General features: G+C 43.0%; 1 protein-coding gene across 2 annotated transcripts; it reads left to right on the top strand.

The window, feature by feature from the left end:
• The first annotated feature begins 3050 nt into the window (after positions 1-3050).
• On the top strand, positions 3051-23236 carry SLC16A5 (solute carrier family 16 member 5). Of its 2 annotated transcripts, XM_042455082.1 has the most exons (5): positions 3051-3151; positions 7522-7769; positions 14641-14784; positions 15668-16522; positions 18959-23236. In XM_042455082.1, exons 2-5 carry the CDS (start codon positions 7550-7552, stop codon positions 19198-19200), a joined length of 1461 nt encoding a protein of 486 aa, XP_042311016.1. In that variant the 5' UTR covers positions 3051-3151; positions 7522-7549; the 3' UTR covers positions 19201-23236. The 2 variants fall into 2 exon arrangements, with proteins under 2 accessions (XP_042311016.1, XP_042311017.1); XM_042455083.1 differs by lacking the exon at positions 3051-3151 and having other exon boundaries at positions 7593-7769; positions 14627-14784.
• The last annotated feature ends 66 nt before the right edge of the window (positions 23237-23302 follow it).

Genomic DNA, 23302 nt, shown 5'->3' with positions numbered 1-23302 from the left:
AGCCTGAGAGGAAGCCAAAGGGGAACTTCATCTGAAAAAAAATATTTCCAAGAAATCCCCATGATAGGATAACCATATGTCAAGTCCAACTTGAAGGCACAGAACAGCCACCTGATAGGTGAGTTTATTATCCTTTGCGTATGGAAAGGCAGGGGGTTGGACTGGATGGCCCTTGTGGTCTCTTTCAACTTTATGATTCTATGGCGGGATACAAACCGCCGCTTTGTGGCGGTCTGCTGCCGCCGCCGGTTAGTCTGCAGGGGAGCCAGAGCCTCCACACGGCGCGGCTCCCGTGCAGACAGAAAAAGAAGCTCCAAAATGGAGCTTCTTTTTCAGTCGCGTTTGCGACGTAGCGAGGCGCCAGGGGCGCACTCGCTACGTCACAAGGGACGCGACGCGTACGGACGCTCAGCGTCCGATATGCAAAGATGGCGCCGGCCATGTAGAAGGGCCAGCGCCATCTTGTATGGACGGAGTCCGTATTAGGCACAGGGGCGTCTATAAGAGACGCCCCTTTTTTAAAATAGGACGTCCTCCGGACGTCCCAAATGCCAGTGCAGAAAGCACCTTTGATTCTAAGAAGAAAATCAACCAATTTGAGATGTGGTGCTGGAAAAGAGTGCTGAAGATACTGTGAACCGCCAAGAAGACAAACAAATTGGTTCTAGAACAAATCAAACCTGAACTCTCTTTAGAAGCCAAGATAACTAAATTGAGGGTGTTATACTTTGGCCACATCATGAGGAAAATGAATAATTAGAAAAGACAATGATGCTGGGAAAGGTAGAATACAGCACAAAGAGAGGAAGACCACATGCCAGATAATTAGACTCTATCAAGAAAGACACAGGCCTGAGCCTGCAGGACTTGAGTAGAGAAGTTAAGGACAAGGAGTCTACAGAGTCACTGTGAGTCAAAGGCAGTTAAGATATATAAAAACCATTTAAGACTCTGACCTAAGGCAGTAGAGATCCAGCTTATCACCTCGGTGAGAAAACCAGGATGATGGGGAAAACCCACTACTAAAAGTGCAGCTATTAAAACCTAGAGCTTGGCCAACATGGATCTGTACTGCAGAGGCAATGCAGTTTGACGCCACTTTACCTGCCATGACTTAAAGCTATGGAATTCTGGTACATTACGAGATATTTAGCCTTCTCTGTCAGAGAGCTCTGGGGCACAACAAGCCATGACAGTTAAAGTGGTCTCAAACTGCATTCATTCTGCAGTGTGGCAGCAGCCCAAGTTAGCTTTTTGGAGCACAGTGCCAGAATTGCACCTCCAGCATAGCCAAGGAGAGAGGCTCTGATTAGAAACCAAATCCAGACTATTTCAGAGACTATTTCCCCATACAAACAAACCAGCCCTAAGATCTTCAGGGAAAAGCTTTCTTTCGGGGGGGGGGGGGGGGCAACCATCACAGATACATCTGGGGAGGACATGAGAGAGGGCCTTCTCAGTGACTGCTCCCACCTTCTGGAACTCCCTTCCACAAAAAGTTAGGATAGCTCCCTCCCTCCTTGCTTTTCGTGGGCAAGCAAAAACAGTTTTATTCACCCTGGGTTTTAATACATAATCATGGGATGGCTTTTATATGGGGTGTATGTTATATGGTTACATGGGACCAACTGGCCAAATGGATAAGCCATCTGACTTTGAATCAGAAGATTGAAGTTTCCACTCCCTTCGGTTGGCAATGGATTGCTGAAAAGTGTTTTATGAGATCCAGTGTGACTAGAAGCCCACTGGGTGACCTTGAGCAAGCCATAGAGGACGACCATGAGAAACCCCCTCCCCTGAAAAACTTGCCAAGAAAACCCAATGATAGGGTTGCCATAATTCAGAAACAATGATGACAAGGAGGTGGTGTGTGTGTGTGTGTGTGTGTGTGTGTGTGTGTGTGTGTGTGTGTTGGAATTCAAAGATACAGCAATGCTAGTCTGTAGAATTAGTATGCAGAGATTATATAGTTTTTTGTGGGTTTTTCAAGCTATGTGGCTGTGGTCTGGAAGAGTTTATTCCCGACGTCCTGCCAGCATCTGTGGCTGGCATCTTCAGAGATCTTGCAGCACCTTTGAGACTCACTGACAGAAAGAAATCAAAGATATAGCCATATTAGTCTGTAGAATCAGTAAGTAGAGAGATCTTTTAGCACCTTTGAGACTAAGGAATTTATCACAATGGGGCTGATTTTGACATTAAAGAGAGAGATTAAAGCGCATTTAAAGCATCCTGTAAATGAAGCAGAAATGGCAAGTGTTATTGGAAATGCATTGTCACTGAAATCCCAAAAATAAAAAGATGCACATTAATGCTGCTTTGTGACTACTTTAATGGTGTGTTTTGTGCAACGTTGTATGAAATCCTCACCCGTAATTATACAGTTTTACAGGGATCTTTATGGGATATACTCCCAATCTCCTTTGAATGTGATAAACTTCTATGTGAAAGAAAGAACTTGGCAGCATGAGTTTTCGTCTACTTCCTCAGATGCATTTGATGGAGTGGAAAGCCAGGGGCAGAGAAAGAAAGTTGGCAGCAGGAGCTTTCCTTAGACTTCAGTCTGCTTCCTTGGGTGCATTTAAACGTATCTGAGGAAAAAAGACTTTACAAAGCCTAGGAGAAAGTTCAAGGCTGCCAACTTCTGTGCTGCAAGACCTCTCTGCATGCAATCCTGTTGCAGTCATGTTTTCAGGGGGTGTCATTTCATGCTGTTTGTATTGTCTGTCTTTCATTGATTTAAAAAAAAATTTTTTTTAAATTGTTGTTGTTGTTGGTGGTGGTGTTGTTAAAATGATCCTGTAAGCCGCCTTGGGTCCCTTTCTGGGAGAAAGGCGGCATTTTAAAAAATGAAATACATAAAATCCAAAACAAAACAAAAACTAAGCCAAACCAAAAGCCCAGGCTCCTTGGCTGTCTGTCTGGGAGGACAGTGGTGACCTGGAAGGAGGAAAGCCAGCTTTGCCTTGCCTTGCCTTGGCTGGGCTCCTGCAGCCTGCTCTCTCTCTGTGTGTCTGCGAGGGAGCCTCCTCCTTCCTCGGTCGGTCAAGGCGCTGGACGGAGGCAGAAGGAGCCTGGCTGGCTGCTGGAGGGGCCCTCCTGGGAAGAGGCCAGGAGCCAAGCCCCAGGGAAGGAGGAGGAGCAGCAGCAGGTAAAGGGCCATCGTGGGGGAAAGGGAGCAGAGAGAGTCCCTGGGCAGGAGAGGGGAGCCATTGCAGGACCTTCACATCATAGCCCTCTCCAGGGATCTTTCTTTCACTTTCTGGGAAGGGAGGGAAGGGGATCTCCCTGGGGGTTGTGTGTGTGTGTGTGTGAGAGGGTGTGTGTGAGGGAGGGAGGGAGGGAGGGAGAGGGATCAGTGCCAGAGGGACCAGGCACCACAAAATGGAAGGCATTCAAGGGAAAAAAACATATAGGAAATGACCAAAGAGAAGCTTTAAAAAAAACCAACACTCAATTCCTGCTTGTAAGTCCTGCTCAAAGTGGAAGATGTTTGGGAATACCTCCTGGACAGAAGGCTGGGAATGTAGGACATGTCCCAGAGAAGGAGGACCTCTGGTCTCCCTGGGAAGGGTGTTGTGAGAGTGTGTGTGTGTGTGTGTGAGAGAGAGAGAGAGCGGGGGGGGGATCAAGGCAGGGTGACCAGATGTCCTCCCTGCAAAGAAGGCACCACAAGGTGGAGGGTGGTCCAAGAAACTGGAGGACATAAAAGAAAAGCTCAAGTTGCTCCTAGAATATAATATATCTATGCTTCTCAGTCCTGCTCAAAATGAAGGACATTTGGGAAGTCTTCCTAGAATGAAAGGCTGGAATGTAGGACCTGTTCTGGAAAAGGAGGACACTGGGTCACCCTGGATCAGTGTGGTCAGGGTGGGATGTCCTAAGGCGCAAAGAACCCAGCCTCATAAAGGAGCCAGTTGTGCATTGCCTGCGCTTGGTTTCCTGTTGTCACCACAAAAAGAAATGATCACCCGTGTCACCTACCCTACTCCCGCGTCACCTACCCTGCTCCAACCCTGGCACCCTGCCATTAGGCCAAGTAGTTTGAAACCTGGTCCCAAATATCAACAGATTCTATGATTCTCCCAAGTAGACCCTGGAGTTCAGTGTTTTCAGAAGTCCCCTATATCAAGGTAGGTCCTTCTGGATCAGCCAGTGGGCAATGTGTTGGTTCTCCTCCAGATGTTGTGGGACTGTAGCTCCCAACATCCCTCTTCCCAATTTAACAACATCTGGAGGAGGGCCACCATGCAAATTTTAGTGGCTTTCTGTCCTTGCCCTGGGAACTATCCTGCAGAATGAACATAGCCTGTGCTGCTTCAAAGTATTTTCATAGTTCTGCACTAGCCTTATTGCCAAGCAACATGAAAGCATCGGAATCCATGGAGCCTGCAATTAATTTCCTTGTTTTCAATGTGTGTGACTTTAACCATTAAATGGAATCCAGCCTTGAGTACAGGAAGAGCACTATAACTTTTTGTGTCCAGCATGAGTTGTGTTTAGGGTTAGCAGAAACCTTTCTGGTATAAACCCAGGGCTGTGGTTATGGGAGCGCAGTAAGTGCCCTGCTCCATAGGAATTCTGTTGTTGTTGCTACTATAGTTGTTGCTGTTGTCATTGGCCTTGTGTGCCTTCAAGTTGCTTCCAGTTTATGGCAGTCCTAACACCACATAGCCCACTTGGCCATGTAAACCAACTGGGTGGCCTTGAACAAGTCACACTCTCTCAGCTTTAGAGGAAGGCAGTGATAACCCCGCTCTGAACAAATCTTACTGAGAAAACCCCATGATAGGTCAGCCTTGTTATTGTTGTGTGCCTTCAAGTTGTTTCTGACTTTGAAGATTTCTTCAAAGGGATTTTCCCATTGCCATCCTCTGAGGCGGAGAGAGTCATCCAGTGGGTTTCCATGGCCAAGCCAGGATTTGAACCCTGGTCTTCAAAGTCCTAGTCCAACACTCAAACCTCCAATACTCAAACACTCATCATGCTGACTCCACATTAGAAATTCTACTTCTTCCAATAAAAAAAAAAATCCTTGTCTCCAAATTTCTACCATTATTTCAGTAACTTAAAATGTCAGCTGAGAATTTTGCAATACAATTTATGCAGTCAAAGGAGTTTATCAGACAAGGGAAATTGGAAGTATAATCCAATGGCAATCTGAACGCAATCATGGGGTTTAACGTTATTGCGTGATAGACCACCACACGCTATTTTCGGGCAATGGGAAGTCAGTTCGAACACAATTTGAATTCATGTAAATTCACTGAACTAGCGAATTCACGTGAATGCATTCTGGCCCCATTTTCTTTTCATTCAAAATTAAGAGAACTTCCTCCTGTGTGATAAACTCCAAAGAAAAAGAGTTGGCAAAGTTACCAAGGAAATGCAAATACAGCCCAAAAAAAAAAAAAAAGAGAGTTGTAGCGTGAACAATTTTGTGTCTCAATCTCTGCAATGCTAGAAATTTTGGGAGTAAAGGAAAATTACTTTGGAGTTGCAAATTTTTAATTTGGAAGGCAATGCCCTCATTTTGCTCACCCTGTAGCTCTTGTATAAAGCATTCTCAATTCAAAGGTCAATCAGCTAGATTTCCCACTAATATGGCATTTTCAGGAGTTGGGGGGGGGGGGGGAGGCTACAACTAGTGTGTGTTCTCCAAATACCCATGAGCTAACACCCTTCCTGGTTTGCAAGACTCTGGAGTAATCTGCACTGCACAAATCATGCAGTTTGGCACCACTTTAACTGCCATAGCTCTGTCCTATGGAATTCTGGAATTTGTAGCTTGTTGTGACACCAGGGCTTTCTGAAAGAAAAGGCTAAATATCTCACAAAACTACAGTTCCCAAAATTCCATACCACTGAGCCATGGTGGTGAAAGTGGTAATGTAATGGAAGATATACTGTAGTTGCCGGCCACCATCAGAACATACTTCCCTACCATTTCCTCATACCTGGTTCCCTCTCTTCTTTCCATCACAGAATAAATCAGTCCAGTCATGTTTGGCAGTGGTTGTGATCCCATCACCTTTTCAAACCAACCACACCAGTCCTGGCCAAACATAGATAATATCAAGTTACTTGTTTGTTTTGTATCTCCTGGTGGCCATTTACACCCTAGACCAGTGGTTCCCAAACTTTGGTCCTCCAGGTGTGTGTGTTGGACTTCAGGTTTCAGAATTTCTGACTGTTAGCCAAGCTGGCTGGGAATTCTGGGAACTGAAGTTCCAAACACCTGGAGGACCATGGTTTGGGAACCATTGCTCTGGACATATAAGGCCATACATATGCCTCCCTTTGATTGACAGAGCAAATATGGTGTATGTCCTTTCTCTGTCTCCAATTCAGCAAAACATGGTGTAGCATTTCCCAAGAAACAGCTAGTTGTCTCTTTTGAATTTCTGCCCAGTTCTTCGTATATCTTGGCATGGTTTTGTGGAACCCAGTTCAAGGAATAGCCTGTTTTAGGTGGCGGTTCTCAGTCAGGAGGTTTAAATGTGACTGAGCTTCAGTTCTCAGAAGCCTTAGTCAGCATGGCCAAGAATGAGAAATTTGAAGTCCCTCTTCTGCCTCTTTGGCTGAAAACCACTGCTTCAAGGCATATTCCACATGTGATATTAAAAGCATTCTTTGGGAGATGTCTCTTGGATTTGAGTGTGTGTTTGATTTTTGTGGAGTGTAAAAACAAAAAGAAAGTTCTTTGTACTGGTATATCAATGCTATTTTCTAGTCCAGGGATAGGGATCATGTAACCCTCTAGATCAGTGGTTCCCAACCTTTCTAATGCCGCGACCCTTTAATACAATTCCTCATGTCCAGACTAAGTGCCACCATTATAATGGGGCTTGGGTGCGGCAGCGCAGCAGCACACACCATTCATTTTATCTAACAGAAGGGGGGGTCCGGATCCCAAGAACCCCCCCCCTTGGCTACGTCCCTGGTGCACAGTAGCATGGGGGCAGTTTTGGGTGGATGCCATTCTGAAATTTAAAGCCAGCTACCTGGCACCTTTAATTGTGCCCAGAAGCAAGGAGGGCAACTAGGAGACGAGCTTGTGCAAGGGCAAATGTTGCAACTCAGATGAATCCTCAGCAGAACTATATATACTTTTTCACTATACTTGACATTTGCCTGCTTTGCCTCCTCCTCTTGGCACATGCATTTTATGACGTTAAACAGAGGCAGCTAAGGGACTCCGCAGACCAAATCAGGTGAAAGGGAATGCTCACCGGTGAGGAGAGATGGTGCTGAGTAATAAAGCTAGTTCTTTCCTCCCTAGAGGTGTGTCTAACATTCAAAGCAGAGGCGTTCATAATCTTGTGAAATAAAAGGAGGAGAAGACACAGCTTTTCATCAAGCAAGTTGGTGACTTCTGGAGCCTATGAACAGAACAGCAAGGCTGTCTAAAAGGAACACAGAAAATTCTGTTTCTAATATGGACTGTTTTTCAGCAATGTCTTTTCTGTCATTCTTGCACTGAAGCAACAGCTGACGGTTTGTTTCCTTTCCTCTAATCAGAAGCACTCAGAAAACGCTCCAAGGGAAAATGCCCCATGAGGGAGAGGCAACCCCTTGCGTCTCCAAAGTTCAGGATCGAGGTTGGGCATGGGTGGTCTTGATAGCCACAGTGCTGGTTCAAGCTTTGACGCTGGGCTTTCCTTCCTGCATTGGGGTCTTCTTCAAGGACCTGCAGTATGATTTCCAAGCGAGCAACAGTGAAACCTCATGGTTCCCCTCCATCATGACAGCTGTGCTACATGCTGGTGGTGAGTCTTTATTTTTATTGGTCACCTTTTTTCCTGAAAAGCACCTAAGCCAATGTATAACTCCTGGCAATCCATCACCGAGTTAAAATATATGTATCTACAGTATCTTTAGAAGATATTGCCTAACTAGCTTGAGCTTCCTTACCAAAACTGCAAGGAAATGTGGGTGGACACCCAATTATTGGCAAATCATATTCTATGGGGCAACACATAGCCCTCCAGCTGTCATTGCATTTCTCACTTAGCACATGGTGAGAGATCATGGAAATTGCAGCCTAAGATCATTTGAATGTAAAGTTGCCAGGTGAAAAAAGGGACAGGACTCTTGTATCTTTAATGATAGCATAGAAGAGGGAATTGTAGCAGGTATTGGTTGTATTATAAGCTGAAATTCCCTCTTCTACACAATTATTAAAGGTACAGGAGCCTTGCCCTTAATTTCACCTTGTAACCTTAGCTGGACGGTCACAGGTTGCACACTATTGTACTACAGAGAACTACTTTGGGGATTTGTCCCATTCAGGCCCCCACATTATGATTCTACATTCTGACTCAGACATCACTTCCTTCTTGAAGCAACAGTGCCACCTTATTTCAGGACAACACTTGCAATCTTGCGGATCTGTCAAAAAGATTTCCTGAGTCTGCCAGTGTCTCCTGAATGACCCTTTATTTAGGTACTGTTGCTTTTTTGTAGCAGCAGCCAGGAGGCTGAGAATAGGAATTAATCTATATACTTTTATTGTACTTGACCTTGTGGCAAATGGTTGTATTAAAACAAGCTGCTGAGCTGAAAGAATGGAGTCTGAAAGCACTGATTTGAAATAGTGGGGACACAGAAACAAATGAGTGGGCAGGGGTTGCAGGATCAAAAATGTAGATCTTAAAGAAATAAAAGCCCTGACAGAAAAATGTGGCGATCTGGGTTATAATCCCAACAATCCCATCTGCTCTGGTTTGTCTGTTTCATCTCCCTTTACCTATATTACTGTATGGATGGCACCGCCATATGTGTTTTTGCTATTCCGTATAAAAAGCCCTCCACTTTAGTATGGTGTTTACTTATTAAAATGTTTTTGATGTACCTTCCCAACCAGTGAGATTAATGAAATGGTATTACAGATGACAGAATCATAGAATCATAGATAAGATCCATATGCTATTCTGCCTCAAACAGTTGTATCAGTGTAGTTCACCTGTTTTCAAAGGTATTCCAGTAACAACCATGACACGTCCTGTACACCTGAGGACCCTATTAGCTTAGTGTTCCCTTTGGGAAGACAGGTGCTGTTGGGTGCATCTAGCTTGTATTTCGTTCACATCTCAAGCAAAGGAAGGGAGTTTTCTTGTGTGGGAGAATCATGAACAAACAGTGAAATGGCATTACAGAGAAATAAGAGGTGACCATCAATCATTCCTTCTGTAATCAGTGCAACTTTATCGGTTAAACAACAGCAACATATTATTAGAAGGCTTTGACCTTATGATTTTGCCTTGTCTGTAGTAGCTGCAGATTGGACAAATTCCTGGTCTATGTATGTCCCCCTCATAGCCCATGTGACTGGAAGGTTTATATAAACTAGTGTCAAGGAAGAAGAGAGGTTTAACCAGTCACAGTGAATAATCTCATAATAGGATAATGTGTTGCTGGAGCCGGGGGAAGGGAGCAAGGGACACATGTACCTTAGATTCTCAAACCAGAAATCTGATTAGGAGTGCCATCCTTTTATTTATATTTTCCTGGCAAGTCTCTTGTGCCTGTACAATATAGCACAGAGCTCTACCAGGAAAAGAAAAGTTGGCAGTTGTATACTGCAGTCCAGGGGAAAGTGTTAGGTGGCTCCCCCAGATGTTGTTGAACTGCACTTCTCATCAGCCACAGCTACCAGAGCAAATGGAGAGGAATGCTGAGAGCAGCATTCCAACAATATCGAGAGGACTACTGAATTTTCAGTCAATCTTCACATAGAAAGAGCTATCCAGAGGTCAGACTCTCTCAGCCCTAGAATTAAAAAAGCATTGTAATCAAATAGGTTTTAGCTGCACTTTCCCCCCAATTTCTTTATAGTTTACCGAGTTCCAAACTGGGAGAAATACTGGATATAAATTAAATAAATGGCACAGGAGTGGGCAAAGTATGGTCCTCTGGGTATTTCTTACAATGCAGCTCCCATCAGGCCAAGCTAAACCAATGGGGAGGAAGGCTGGAAGAAGCAGTCCAACATTATATGGAAGGCTGCACTTTTGCCCACCTCTGCTCAAGAGCATTAATTACTCAAAGGCTGGTTTAAGGATATGTCCCTTGTACAGTTACCCAACAAACTGGGTCAGCGAGACTTTATTCCTGACTTTTGGTGTAAATATAAGGCCTGATACAGATGGCGTGAAAGCGCCATCCTTGTGCCAAAACTAGAGCTGGGAGTGCACAGCAACCACACACTCCCCAGCCCTAGTTCGTATGGACGGCGCCATTTTGGAATCACGCTGTCCATTCAAAGTGCGGGATGATGGCGTCATGCATGTGCCCCCTCCACACAGACCATCGTGTGCATGACGTCACAGCGACACTGCAGGGCGCTTGGGGTGCCCTTTCAGTGTCGCGGGAAGGAGCTCTGAAATGGAGCTCCTTTTGCATGCATGCATTGCTGACGTGGCTTCTACATGGCTGTGCCAGCAATGCAAACGAGAAAGGGGCCAGGCCCACCTCACAGGAATGTTGTAAAGATAAATCATGAATGTCACCCTGAGCTCCTTGAAAGAGGAATGGGATAAGAATCTAATAAGCAAATATCTATTTAGTATTCTGTTATCTGTTGCTTGGCACTTTACGTTTAGGGTATGTATGAGCAAAAGTGAAGAAAAAACCCATTATAGTCCCCAGAATATCCACCCTTCCTTGCAATGACTAATTTGTATCAATTTGCTGTTGGGCGTTTCTGCCCTGGGCTCACTCTGCAAACAACGTGGGCCATGGGGAAAGGAACCAGGTGCCACCTTGGGCTGAACGTTTTGTTTCAGGCACACCAGTGCTGTCAAAACGTGAGCTGTTAAGAATTTCACTGTCATGCTGACTCCAAGGCTACACAGGAGGAAACAGGCTAGTGTTTGACTTGTCCCAGGTGAGGCCCTGTGGCTGAGCTGACAGCCTCTCGAGGCCCGTACGGAAGAACTCAGAAAAGCTGCCTGTGTAGGTGAGGCTGGGGAACAGAGCCCGCTCCCATTTCTTTAGCAGACCTTTAATCTTCACAAAGTGGCCACACTGAATAATGTAATAAATTTCTCCAAACCAAACCTCTGTCAGAGACGTGGGAACAAGCCTACCTTATAAGCCTTGTGTCGATTATCTGTTCTTGAACTGCTGTTGTTATGTGCCTTCAAGTTGACTCTTAACTTGCTGTAACCTGATCGTAGGGAATTCTTGGCAAAATTTATTAAGAGAAGGTTGACTGTTGCTTTCCTCTGAGGCTGACAGGGTGTGATTTCAAAGTAATATTGCAAGACTGAAAATTGGAAAGGGTTTCTGTACATTTAAATGTTGTCTGCAAGGCTGCATCCACACTGCAGAAATAATCCAGTTTGAGACCACTGTAATGGCCATGGTTCAGTGCTATGAAATTCTGAATTGTAGTTTTGCGAGACGTTTAGCCATCTCTGTCAGAGAGCTCTGGTGCCACAATAAACTACACTTCCCAGAATTCCATAGCATTGCTCTGGTAGGCAGGAAACAGACTTCAAGGGAGTCACTACCAAAGGGAGCATCCTCCACCATCTCTCAGTCTTCTTCCTGCCTCGGCTTCAAATAGGCTATGTTTTTCCCTTTCTGCTAGTACATTGTTACCTGGATACAAAAGAAGTTGCACCTGCTGAAATTCCCTCTTGGGCTGCATGAGCACTGCAGAAATAATTCTGGCCTGGTACATACATGTGAAAAAGTGGTGTGGACATGGCATCATGCTTGCATCATGCACACGCGCCACATATGGACAGCACCACATAAAGATGGTGTTGTCCATATGTGTTAGGGTTCCAGAGTGTGCAGATGCTGCATGCTCCGGAACCCTAATATTGGCAGCAGCATGGCATTTTTGGCCCATCTGTTTTGGGCCTCTATTTCACACCACTTTACACATACACAGACATCTGCTTTCACCGCCAGCCACGATGGGAGCCCTTTAGCTCCAGAAATTTTGCCTTTGACAAGAGATAAAAGTAATAAGAGAAACTTTCCAGATAAATTTTCTTTTACCGGAGTTATTCAGATGAAATCCATTTGACTTTCTCACTTTAAAAAAAAACCTTCTTTCACAGAAAGGAATAACACAGAATAAAGTCAGAAAAGAATAGTAACTGAAGGCACTTAGTAAATCACAAAAAGGATGTATCTCACTTCCCTCTTATCTTTTACAGCTTGCTGAGAAAGTTATTCCCTGAGGGAGTACTTCTGTCTAATGTTGTTAAACGGGATCCCTGTGAAGAAATTCTTATTACCTGAGGGATATCTCTCAGGTGAAAAGTTATTCTATCTTATATTAGGAATTGTAAATATGAGGTGCTGAGGCGCTCCATAGCTTGGCCATTGTAGTAGTACAGTGTGCCCTTAGTATTGCTGTGATTTGGTTCCAGAAACCCCCCATTAATACCAAAATCCACAGATGCTCATGACCCATTATATACAGGAGTGTAGCAAAATTGTGGTGCAGTGGTCTAAGTATTAGACTAGGACTCTGGAGATCAGGGTTTGGATCCTGGTTCAGCCATATAAGCACACTAGGTGACCTTGGACAAGTCACACCCTCTCGACCTCAGAAGATGGCAATGGCAAATCCCCTCTGAAGAAATGTGCCAAGAAAACCCTACAAAAGGTTCACCTTAGGATTGCCATAAGTCAGAAATTGCTTGAAGGTACACAGCAGCAGCAACAACAACAACAGTAAAATTGTGCCCCTCACAAAATGGTAAAATCAGGGCTTGCTTTTGGGATATATATATATATATATAGAGAGAGAGAGAGAGAGAGAGAGAGAGCTGTAGATGGTTGAATCTGTGGATATAGAATTCATGGCTACAGAGCACTGACTGTAATTTATCTAGGACTGTTAGTGTACCACAAACTAAGGACCTTAGTTTTTTGCTCCTGCTAAACAAACTATGGCCCTATAGAGACAGGCCAAAATAAAGCTGCTTCAGGTCACTTTGGAGGTATGGTGTTTCAATGATGCATGCGTCCTAAGAGTCTGGAAGCTGCGCCAAAGCTGCACTCCAGTCCTTAGGATTGGAGCATGGCTTTGGTGCGGCTTCTGGACTTTTAAACAGCATACTTGCAAAGTGACTCGAAGCAGCTTTATTTTGGCCTGTCTGTATCAGGCCTAAATTTCTTCAAATAACCTTCCAGTTCCTTATTAAGAACTCAGCCTATTTTATAAATATATCAGTCGCTTATTATGCTCCTCACAGTACAATCCAGCTCTGTGTTCCCTACATCCTGAGGCTGTTGTTCACATGTCCTCTCTTTCCTACATTGTAATTAATGCTGCTTTTTACTTTTATGGTGTTAGCTTTTCTTCTTTACATAGAGGTAGTCTCCACTTTATTTTCTCCATAGTCACCATTATCAGGTGATCCCAAGACATGTTCCTGCTTGAAGCAAAAGACAAGATGGTACTCCCCATTTCACATTCAGAAGCCACCTAAGGCCCTCTCACTCTACACACTCACATTCTGCGTTGCTATGTCAGCATCCTGTGGAATTCTGGGATTTGTTATGGCACTGGAGGTCTCTGACAGAGAAGGCTAAATATCTCACAAGATATTCCAAATGATATTGCCATAACACTTACAACCCAAGAATTCCAAATGATATTGCCATGATACTTACAGTGGAATATAGCACTATTATTTGTACAATGCGAGTGTGGGCTTTTTCACATGGGAGGCATACATCATTAAATTGTGATTAAATCGTGGTAATAGCATGATTGGGAGGAAGATTATCACACCCCTGCATGCTTCTATTTGTGTCCCATGCATAAACAGTAATGGACATGTCATTGGGTAATAACACAAACTCCCATTAACAAAGTTAACTTCAGTTAACAAAGTAGATGCATTCCTGGGCATTACTTTTTTAACAGAAAAGTTGCTACCAGAGGCAAGAGCAGCATGGAAAGAATAAGGATAGGTTCCTACACCACAAAAAAGAAGAGCAGATTAATATGTTTCAGCAAACTCTTTATTCAAAACTAACAATATGTGCATGTGAAATGAAATAACAAGGGCAGGTAAGCCTTGCAGAAGTAAACCAAAACACTTATAGAGCACACTTGAAGTTTTCTTCCATAATGCATCCAGGGGTGGCTTTTTCTTTCAACTGGCTCTTCTTATTAGTTATTAGTTCATTCTTCTTATTAGTTACATTTTGGTGGCCAAACATACAGATCCATATTTTTAAAAAACATACTGGGGGAGCTGGTGAGGTAGATTTATTTGCTCTCCCTTTTTGTCTCTGTTTTGCTGTTTTCACATGCTTTGTAAGGGAATCTGGAGGCAGTTGCTGTTTATCTTGCCTGTTGTAGTCAAGCACATATAGCTATAGTAGGACCAGCTAGAGTAGAATCCCGTTCTTTTCCAGCTCTGACGCAATTGCATTGTTTACTGCAGATGCGCTGCTGCAGCCTGACACCAAAAATCTGCATTTCTCCAGCCCTCCTTAACCATCCTCCCAATGCTAGTGCTGCTAAAAACATTCCAGCTAGATAGAGAACAAGGAGCAAAAGGGCTGTCATGAAAAGACTTTGTGAAAAGGAGCTTCTTTGACAGAGGCTGTACTTATGCAACTGAAACTCCTGCTCTAATCCTAGTATTTATTTTTCAGGGCCCCTTTGTAGTATTTTGGTGGAACGATTTGGCTGTCGGGTCACTGTCATGCTGGGAGGTCTTCTCAGTGGCGTGGGCATGGTTGCCAGTGCTTTCTCCAAGTCTATTAGCCAACTGTACATAACAGCTGGATTCATTACTGGTGAGTATTGCTAGTGTGCTATATGTCATCTTAATTCTAGTTTCACATTACAAACTTTCTCACCCTGTAATAACATGCATCCAAATAGCAAGCAGCATATGATGTTACTGCATAGTGGCTGTACCACAGTGCAGAACTAGGTATGTCTTCTCAGAAGTAAGCCTTACTCAGTTCATTGGGATTTAATTCCTGGAAGGTATTTATTGGACTGTACCCTGAGTATACAGATTGTGATCCTGGTTCAGCCATTCTCTCAGTTCTAAAAAACATTAGTGAAATCTGTATAACCTTATTCCAGCTCTCTCCAGTATGGGGGTGATAATACAAGCTTGCATTACTCCTGAATACTATTGTAGATTTCAGCCAGACAGCAAAAAAAATGTCAGTAAGAGCAGCGGAAGGTAAAACTCTGAGCAAGGTCTGAAGAGCTCACTGTCATAACTGAATTAGCATTAAGCAACATTGGTTAAAAAGAATTTGCTGGTTTTTTTCCTAAGCATCTCATAACTAAAGAGCTGTCTTTAAACAACAGTCACTCCCTTCCCACACATGCACACTCCTTTTTCTCATAAAGAGACGGCATACCTAGGTTAGAGGCTTATATTTTTCCTTATACTAATAATTCTTAAAGATCATAAGAATAGGTCAGATTACAAAATCCACCATTTGGGAACATCCTCTTCATAGAAGCAATAAACTGAGGTAAAATATATCTTATTTCTGTTCCCCCTCAGTAGTGCCCCTGGGCTTACAGATTGATAAATACCTAGTACTGTATTTGAGATAAATGCTGCTAGATAAATTCTTTGCCTGCCTGCCTCTTTCTCTGAGTTCAGCATATTCTAAGTCCACATGCTCCTATCTCTTCTTTCTTCTTTTAAAGGCTTGGGATCGTGCTTTAGCTTCCAGGCAGGAATCACTGTACTTGGTTACTACTTTATACGCCGGCGAGCCCTTGCCAATGCACTGGCCTCCACGGGCGTCTCCATCGGCCTGACTCTGTGGCCACTGATCTCTCAGTACCTGCTTGATGAGATGGGCTGGAGAAATACTTTCCTCATTTTTGGGGGAGTGCTGTTGAACTGCTGTGTGTGTGGAGCTGTGATGAGGCCAGTCCCAGACAAGCCACCTGCCCCTACATTGAAGTCCTGCCCTGAGCAGTCAAGAGAAGGGGCACGTTTGTCCAACGGCAGCACCTCGTGTTGTGACGAGCCTCTGCATCCATCCAAGTGGGCTGCTTGCTTCCAGATCCTACAGAAGTACCTCGCTTTTGACATCTTCTGCAAGAACAAAGGCTACCAGATCTACACCATTGGAGTGTCCTGGATGGTGATGGGGTTTGTGCTGCCACTTATCTACCTGGTGCCCTATGCCACCTTGAATGGAGTGGAGGAGCGCAAGGCTGCCCTCCTCATCTCTATCATTGGTTTCATCAACATATTCATGCGGCCCATGGCTGGCCTGCTCTCAGGCCTCAGTATCTTCACTGGCCGGCGGATCTATCTCTTTAGCATGGCTGTCATGCTCAATGGTTTGAGCAATCTTATTTGTGCCATCTCAGCTGAGTACACTGTTCTTGTTCTCTACTGCCTGGTCTATAGTGTGTCCATGAGTGTCATTGGAGCACTTATCTTCCAGGTATTAATGGATGTGGTAGAAATGGACAGGTTCTCCAGTGCCTTGGGACTCTTCACTATCTTGGAGAGTTTCACTATTCTCATAGGACCCCCTCTTGCAGGTGAGTTGTGAACAGGATTCTGGCTTTTGTCATAGTCTACCCTGAAGGGAAATCACTTCATCTTTAAAAGAATAACTGCTGGGGCCTTAGGCAAGCAGCTGATTTCAATATTGAGAAACCTATTTCAAGACCTTATGAAGCAAAGAAAATGAACAAGTTCCATATGCAAGATTTCTTCCATTTTCCTCCCCTCCCCTTCCCTTTTGTTTTGGTAAACAGGGTGACTCTTTGCTGAGCAAACTGTGATATGGCAGATAAAAGCCTGGGTTTATTTTATTTTATTTTTAAAAATAGACCAAAGGCCACACAGGAAAGAAATAACAAATGCTATGCTAGAATCAGACACAGATGTTAAAATCTGGGTAGGTCTGAAATCTGCTTCAGATAAGAAACAGATCAAGCTGTCTGCTAGTATATATTCTGTTAAGTGGATTGCTGTGAGATGCTGGTGCAGGCTTACATCAGAACCTATTCATTAGTCAAGATTCAGGGAAAAATCACTTGTGTCTTTGAGTAAAGTGGGCCCAGACATCTTGAACAACTCAGAATAAAACTATGTTAGGAGTATGAAGGCTTCAGTGGAGCTCTTATCCCGGTTCTTCTAACTTGAATGGGAAAAAAGAAGAGTAAAGAATGTGAAAATGTAGAAAGGCAAAGGGAGTTAGGGGTTCAGAGTTTCTGGTCCTGGAACTACGGTGATTATATGTTTCCCCTTATCTCTTCTTGGTTGCTCCTCTGACAAATGTAGAAAGCCAGTTATTCATAGTCCTGTGTTAGCCCTAGACTGCACTACAGTCTATGCTACTGGAATGCAACCCCCTTCAGTTTTAGCCAAAATAGCTAAAGACTGTGGGAGTTGCAGCCAAACAGAGGCCCACATATTCCTTATCATTAACAGAGACCATATGAGCTGTTGGCCCTGGATCTGCTGAATTACCTTACCGATCCAGACCATAAGAATTCCAAATTTTGAAACTCCATCTGATCACCAAATGTAAAGCTGTCTGGATATGCCACTCAGATGTCAGGTTCCAAAAGATGTTGAAAAACCCTGCACCAATGCTTTTGGATAAGGAAGGGAAGGATGGGGTATGGGACAGGCAAAATATGGAGTGCAAGAAGATAACAAAAGGGAAATGACAAGGAGAGGGAGAAGAAGGGATGTTGGAACAAAGGGGAGGCTACTGAAGGGACAGTTGAATAAGAGTGGTGAGGGGAAATGGAGACCCTGATGAGGAGGTAAAATGAAAGGATGTGCAAGAAAGGACTGGAATTGTGAGCACTCCAGTGCTTATGATCTAATGTGCCTGCCTGAGGGCCTCTAACATTATGGGAACATGAAGCATAATGTTTTCAAATTATCACTCTCAGCATGACAAATAGCCTGGAAACCACTGATAGCAGGTTATTAGTAGCCCATCATGTGTATCTTTGTCATAGATATAGATATGACTTCCTTATCTGTATTATTTATTTATTTAGTGTATTTATTACCACCACCCCACACTCTTCAGGCATGAAGGCTTTCAGAGTTCAGATATGACGGTTCCCTACCTTTAGACTTAACAATCCAAATAAGACAGGAACCACAAGGAAAAGGGAATGGCAATGAGACAAAGGATCAAGTCCAGCAGATGCTCTTCTCTCCCACCAAGTCCAGGGCAATGGCAGTTGGGATGATTGATTTTATAGATGAGGAATTGAGGCTAGAGTGACTGGGGTTTACAGCTCACTAATTCAGTGGCTGAAATGGGATTTGGATGTTCACACGCCCCCTTCCAATCTACCTGACAACACATTTCAAACCAGAGAGCTCATTCTGTATAAATAGTCATTAGTTATGATCAGGTGGTGGTGGACTGTGGCTGAAATCATGGTAGCAAAGATCAGTCACTTTAGAATACACAAGTTTAGTCATATCTGTGCCATAGTGTTAAAATTAGTCATTCCTTCTCTCTAAGGATCATAGAACTTGTGGAATCATCCATGTCTTTTAAAGATTTTTAGCAGAGAATCATTCAAATTCTCAATGAAGCCTAATTCCAAAAATGTATTTTGGGTGTGGGAAGGGAGGTTTGTAGCAAAGCAGAGATAAGTAATGTGTGGTCCTACAAATGTTGTTAGATTGGAACTCCCATCAGCCCTAGTCAGCAGTGAGGGATGATAGTGAGTGGTGAGGGATGATGGGAGCAGCAGTCCAACATTTGGTGGAACACAAATTGCCCAGCCCTGAATAAATGATACACCCTTTGACTGGGGAGAGAAGGGAAGAAGAGGGGGGGGAAAGACAGCTGTGCTCTGTGCTTGATGAGATCCTCTGTTGATGGTAACTATTTTTTGGATTGTTTTGGAGAAGACAGGAATCATATTGAGATGTTTAAAGGGGTATTTCAACATGTTTGGGGCTGATTTTATGTCTCTTCTTTTTGTTTTTAGGGCTTCTAGTGGATTTATTAGGCCATTATCGTTATGTCTTCTATGCTTCCAGCTTCTTCATGGTATCAGCAGCTCTCTTTATGGGCCTTAGCTTCTGCACCATGGAGGCAAAAGACAAATTGAAAGAAACTAATAAGCCACCCCCTGAGAACCCATCCAAGGGCAAATACACAGAAGTGCCGACTGAACTGGAGCTTGACAGAAATGGCCCTCCTGCAATCATCTGTGTCACAAGCATCTGAATCCAAAGGACCTGGAAAAGCATTGAATTCCCCACAACTGCAAGCAACCTGGGAGCAGAAGGGAAAAACAAGTGCCTCCTCAATCTCTCTCTCTGGTGCCCACCTGCTTCCTGCTTCAACTTTCTACTCAACTGCATTGGGCTCAGGTTTCTAGATGCAGGATCTAGATCAGACAATATGATGATGATGATGATTATTATTATTATTATCCATCCAGAAATCCAAAAAGCACTTTAAACAGAATGTTTGTGATGCAAGCCATGGGGTCAAAGGAAGACAATGTCCTGTGGCAATCAATTGTTTATATTACTTGAAGTTGAGCATTTTTGTAATGATCATCAGGTTTCCATTACATATTCCAGTGTATAAAAATGGAAGGACTTATTCACTCACTGGGTTATGAATTAGAATTGTCCCCTGATAAAGAGGCCAGTCTAGGAAGGGACAATTATATGAGATTTACAAAATGTTTATGGACAGGCCCGTTTGCCACAGATGAAGTCTGCTGAATGACCCATCTTCAAGCACAAGGGAAGAACTTTTCTTTATGGGGGCCTTACTGTTAGGCTCCTTGAATGTTACACAGAGTTTTTCATTCCTGCTGTATAATCTGAGGCCAGTTACTCTATGAATATATAATTTATCTCACTCATCAAAGCCACATCAGGGATGAGTGGGAATATATATGCTACCAAACAAAGTGAGTCATTTCTGCATTTCAAGGGTGTTTGGGGGAGCAACAAAAAGAAGAAAAGAGACTTCAGATGAAAAACCGGTTAGCTCCGAAGTGCCTGTATATCTAGTCAATAGTGTCTTAAATCCTCTTGGTTCCTGTGTGAAATTTATGCTACAGTAAAGAAAGGGTGACAGCTGATCAAAAGAGGCAGTTGTGTTTTGCCGCATTAGATCACTAGCAGTTGTACAACTAGCTTGATCTTATCCTCATTGATACTTCATCTTCATTGTGTCTTTAGTCTATAAACCCAATTTAGAAAGAGGTCTATAAGCTATCTAAGGATTAATAAGTTACACGTGAGTAAACTGACACCTAGGTAGACATATATCAGTGTAAAAAAAATTAAGGATGGCAAGTGCTATCCTACCAGCATGTCTAAAGCAAAAGGTCAGAATTAAAACTGTTTTGTAGTGATGTCTCTTTCTTAAATTACATGCAAAAACATGTTGTTAGGGAAATGATGCTTTCTCTGCAATCATTTTCCTAAAATGATTGTTTCATGGTAAGATTGGCTCTGGAAGTGACCCAGGAACCATACTGAGTTGACTGGGGAAACTTGTAGCTAGTTTTGCCAGATCTTCTGAAATTGATCTACTGGCCCTAGCCTTGTTAAAACAGCCATGGCTGAACTGGAACACAGCTGTGCTTTAATTCAGATTTTGCTTGCTTTTTTTTTCACAGTTCTAGACCTATGTCTCACATTCCATTCTTACAGTTTTCTGATATCTCACTAAACACTGACTTTAAACTTTGTGAATACGTCTGAAACAGTTTTGAGAGGTAGGAAAGGAAACTCTGTCATAGTCAGAAAAAGCATTTTTAAAGGTCATTGGACATAGAAGCAGATAAGAAAGTCATTGCAATCCTGCTGTTGTATCACATTTGAACTGAGGAAATCTGCAAGGATGCCTGGTCCAAAACATAGCTTGAGGCAGAAGAACCAAGTGGTATTCCTTCCCTAGCTAAATTAACATGGGCCACAATCTCTTGCATAAACTTTACTGAGTTGGATGAGAGTTGTATATGAACATAACAGTCCCACCTCACTTTATTGTGGTTTTGACAAGCATCCACTTGAACGTGGTATGGGTGCCACACTTAGAGAGTGCCCAGGCTATGTCTCATGAGGCAGCCAATTTACCTTATTTCAGGATTAAGCCACATATGTGCAGGAGCAGGGCTGATAAAAGTTACTTTTTGGGCTACAGCTCCCAAAATCCCACACACACAGCATGGCCACAGGGTGGGAGATTTTGGGAGTTGCAGAATAACTTTTTGCAGCTGGCTTACCAATAGCTAGCAAGACAGTTGGTCAAGCAGATGAGTTACTTTTACTCTTTAAACACATCACTTTAAGGGGAAGCTTCACTTTAGGCAGGATAGTTCAAAATCCATTTCATTCTATGGCCACTAATATGAGCCAACATGTGTAGAAGCTGCTAGAGAAGGATTAAAACCTCCTCTGATAATTTAGGTGAAGGGAGCCCTATATGGAGATGAATGTGGGTTCTTCATTGGTGGGCTCTGAAAGGTGTGTGTGTTTAACTGTGTTTGAGCAATGAAGCTTCGGGGCTTCCACTTCATGCTAGCAGCTACATGCCAAGCAGAGCCATCAAGGGTTAGTTTACTTATGGAGCTTGGGTTTTCTGGGGTAGATGGGGTGGGATGGGATGTAGGATGTATTTTCCATATTTGAAGATTGAATGTCTAAAGCATATATTCAGCATATATGTACATGCACGAACATGTATACACACCCAATCTGGAAGCCCAGGTCACCAAGCTTTACAAGACTTGAATGTTTTTACATACTAAAAACATGTTTGGATTTCTTTCACATTATTTGTGTGCCAGTATTTATGAATGTTGTCAATAGAGGAACAAAGTAGAGGTTGAGATAGAAAGTAAAAGAGCCATTTTATAAGTAGAGTACCCAATGCTATGTTTAGGCCTGAAACAGGACATGCAGAAAACAGACCTGCAGTCTACTTGTATGCATATTTGAGCTGCTAACTCAAATGGGTTTTAAATTTGTTGCAGGCACTTTTCTAACAACATTTAATATACATGGCAATTCTGTGTTGTTGTTGTGTGCTTGGCAAGATTTGTTCAGTGTGGGTTCGCCTTTGCCTTCCTCTGAAGTTGAGAGAGTACAACTTGCCCAAGGTCAAGTCACCCAGTGGGTTTCCATGGTTGAGTGTTGATTTGAACCCAGATCTGCAGAGTCATAGTCCAACACTCCAACCACAACACCATACTGGGTCTCTAATTCTATGCCTAGAGGCAGGCAAATATTGAGAATGACAGGAGTGAGCTATTGATTTCTTGCGCAACTCTTAAGAATAATTTTTCAGCCAACACAGCCACTGGTCATACTGCCTGGGAGATTCTAGAAGTTATCATTTTTTAAAAAAAAAATATTTTGAGCCCTGCTTTAAAGTATCAGAGAAGCATCAGGCTGGGTGTTGTGTTGGAAGCAAAATATTGAACTACTGTAGAGGGACACTTAGCCTTCTCTCAAGATCTTTTCTTTGATTACTTGAAAGTATATTCAGTGAAGTTCAGTGCAGCTTATGTGCATAAGATTTCAATCTTAAGCATTATAAAAGAAAGTTTACTCAAGGCAAGTTAAACCCACTATTGTCCTTGCCACCACTGAACAATGCTTACTTCACATGCAAAACATATGTGTCTCACTTGGGGCAGAAAAGCTGCCCCAAGTGGAAAGAAGAAAAGCTAAGTGTTTATAATAACTAAACACACCAAACTAAACAGATATGCATAGAATCCCCCACTCCTGCTGTCTCCAACAGGTTTAGACTGAATTAGATGTACCTAAGGTATCCACCATGGGACAAGAATAAATTCACATTATTAATAAAAATGCAAACCGTTAGGGGCTGAATATCTACAAAATATCACTGCAGTGGTGTTTATGTAACAGACATTGAATGAGGCCCTTTCATTTATGGAGTGAGTCACACAGAATGTTAACAGTAGACCAAAGAATTGACATTGATGTAGGACACACGACCCTAAAGCACTTAGTAACATTTTGCTTTCAGGACTGTGGCCAGTTTATTACCAAAAATGGTGCATTATTTGCTATAAATTTTTACCTGTAAATCTTTTAAAGATATGCAAAGGGATTTTGTAGAACCATTGAGACTAAAGTGTTTCACTCCATACATCTGAGTAAGTAGACTTCAGTCTATGGAAACTCATGCTACCAACTTCTTTCTTTCTCTCAGGAGTTTATCAAACGGGAGGAATTTCTCTTAAATTCGAATGAAAAAGTGGGGCCAGAATGCATTCACTTAAAGTCACTAGTTTAGTGCAATTATGTGAACGTGCATTGCGTTTGAA

Source organism: Sceloporus undulatus, chromosome 2, assembly GCF_019175285.1.
Source record: "Sceloporus undulatus isolate JIND9_A2432 ecotype Alabama chromosome 2, SceUnd_v1.1, whole genome shotgun sequence".
In the NCBI taxonomy this organism is placed as follows: Eukaryota; Metazoa; Chordata; class Lepidosauria; order Squamata; family Phrynosomatidae; genus Sceloporus; species Sceloporus undulatus.
The sequence above is the reverse complement of the archived record's forward strand: the minus strand, read 5'-3'. Positions and strand labels throughout refer to the sequence as shown.

Coding starts and splice junctions, on each gene's coding strand:
- SLC16A5 (XM_042455082.1), top strand. CDS start 7,550: ATGCCCCATGAGGGAGAGGCAACCCCTTGCGTCTCCAAAGTTCAGGAT. Junction 7,770..14,640: donor AGCTGTGCTACATGCTGGTG/GTGAGTCTTTAT, acceptor TTTATTTTTCAG/GGCCCCTTTGTAGTATTTTG. Junction 14,785..15,667: donor AACAGCTGGATTCATTACTG/GTGAGTATTGCT, acceptor CTTCTTTTAAAG/GCTTGGGATCGTGCTTTAGC.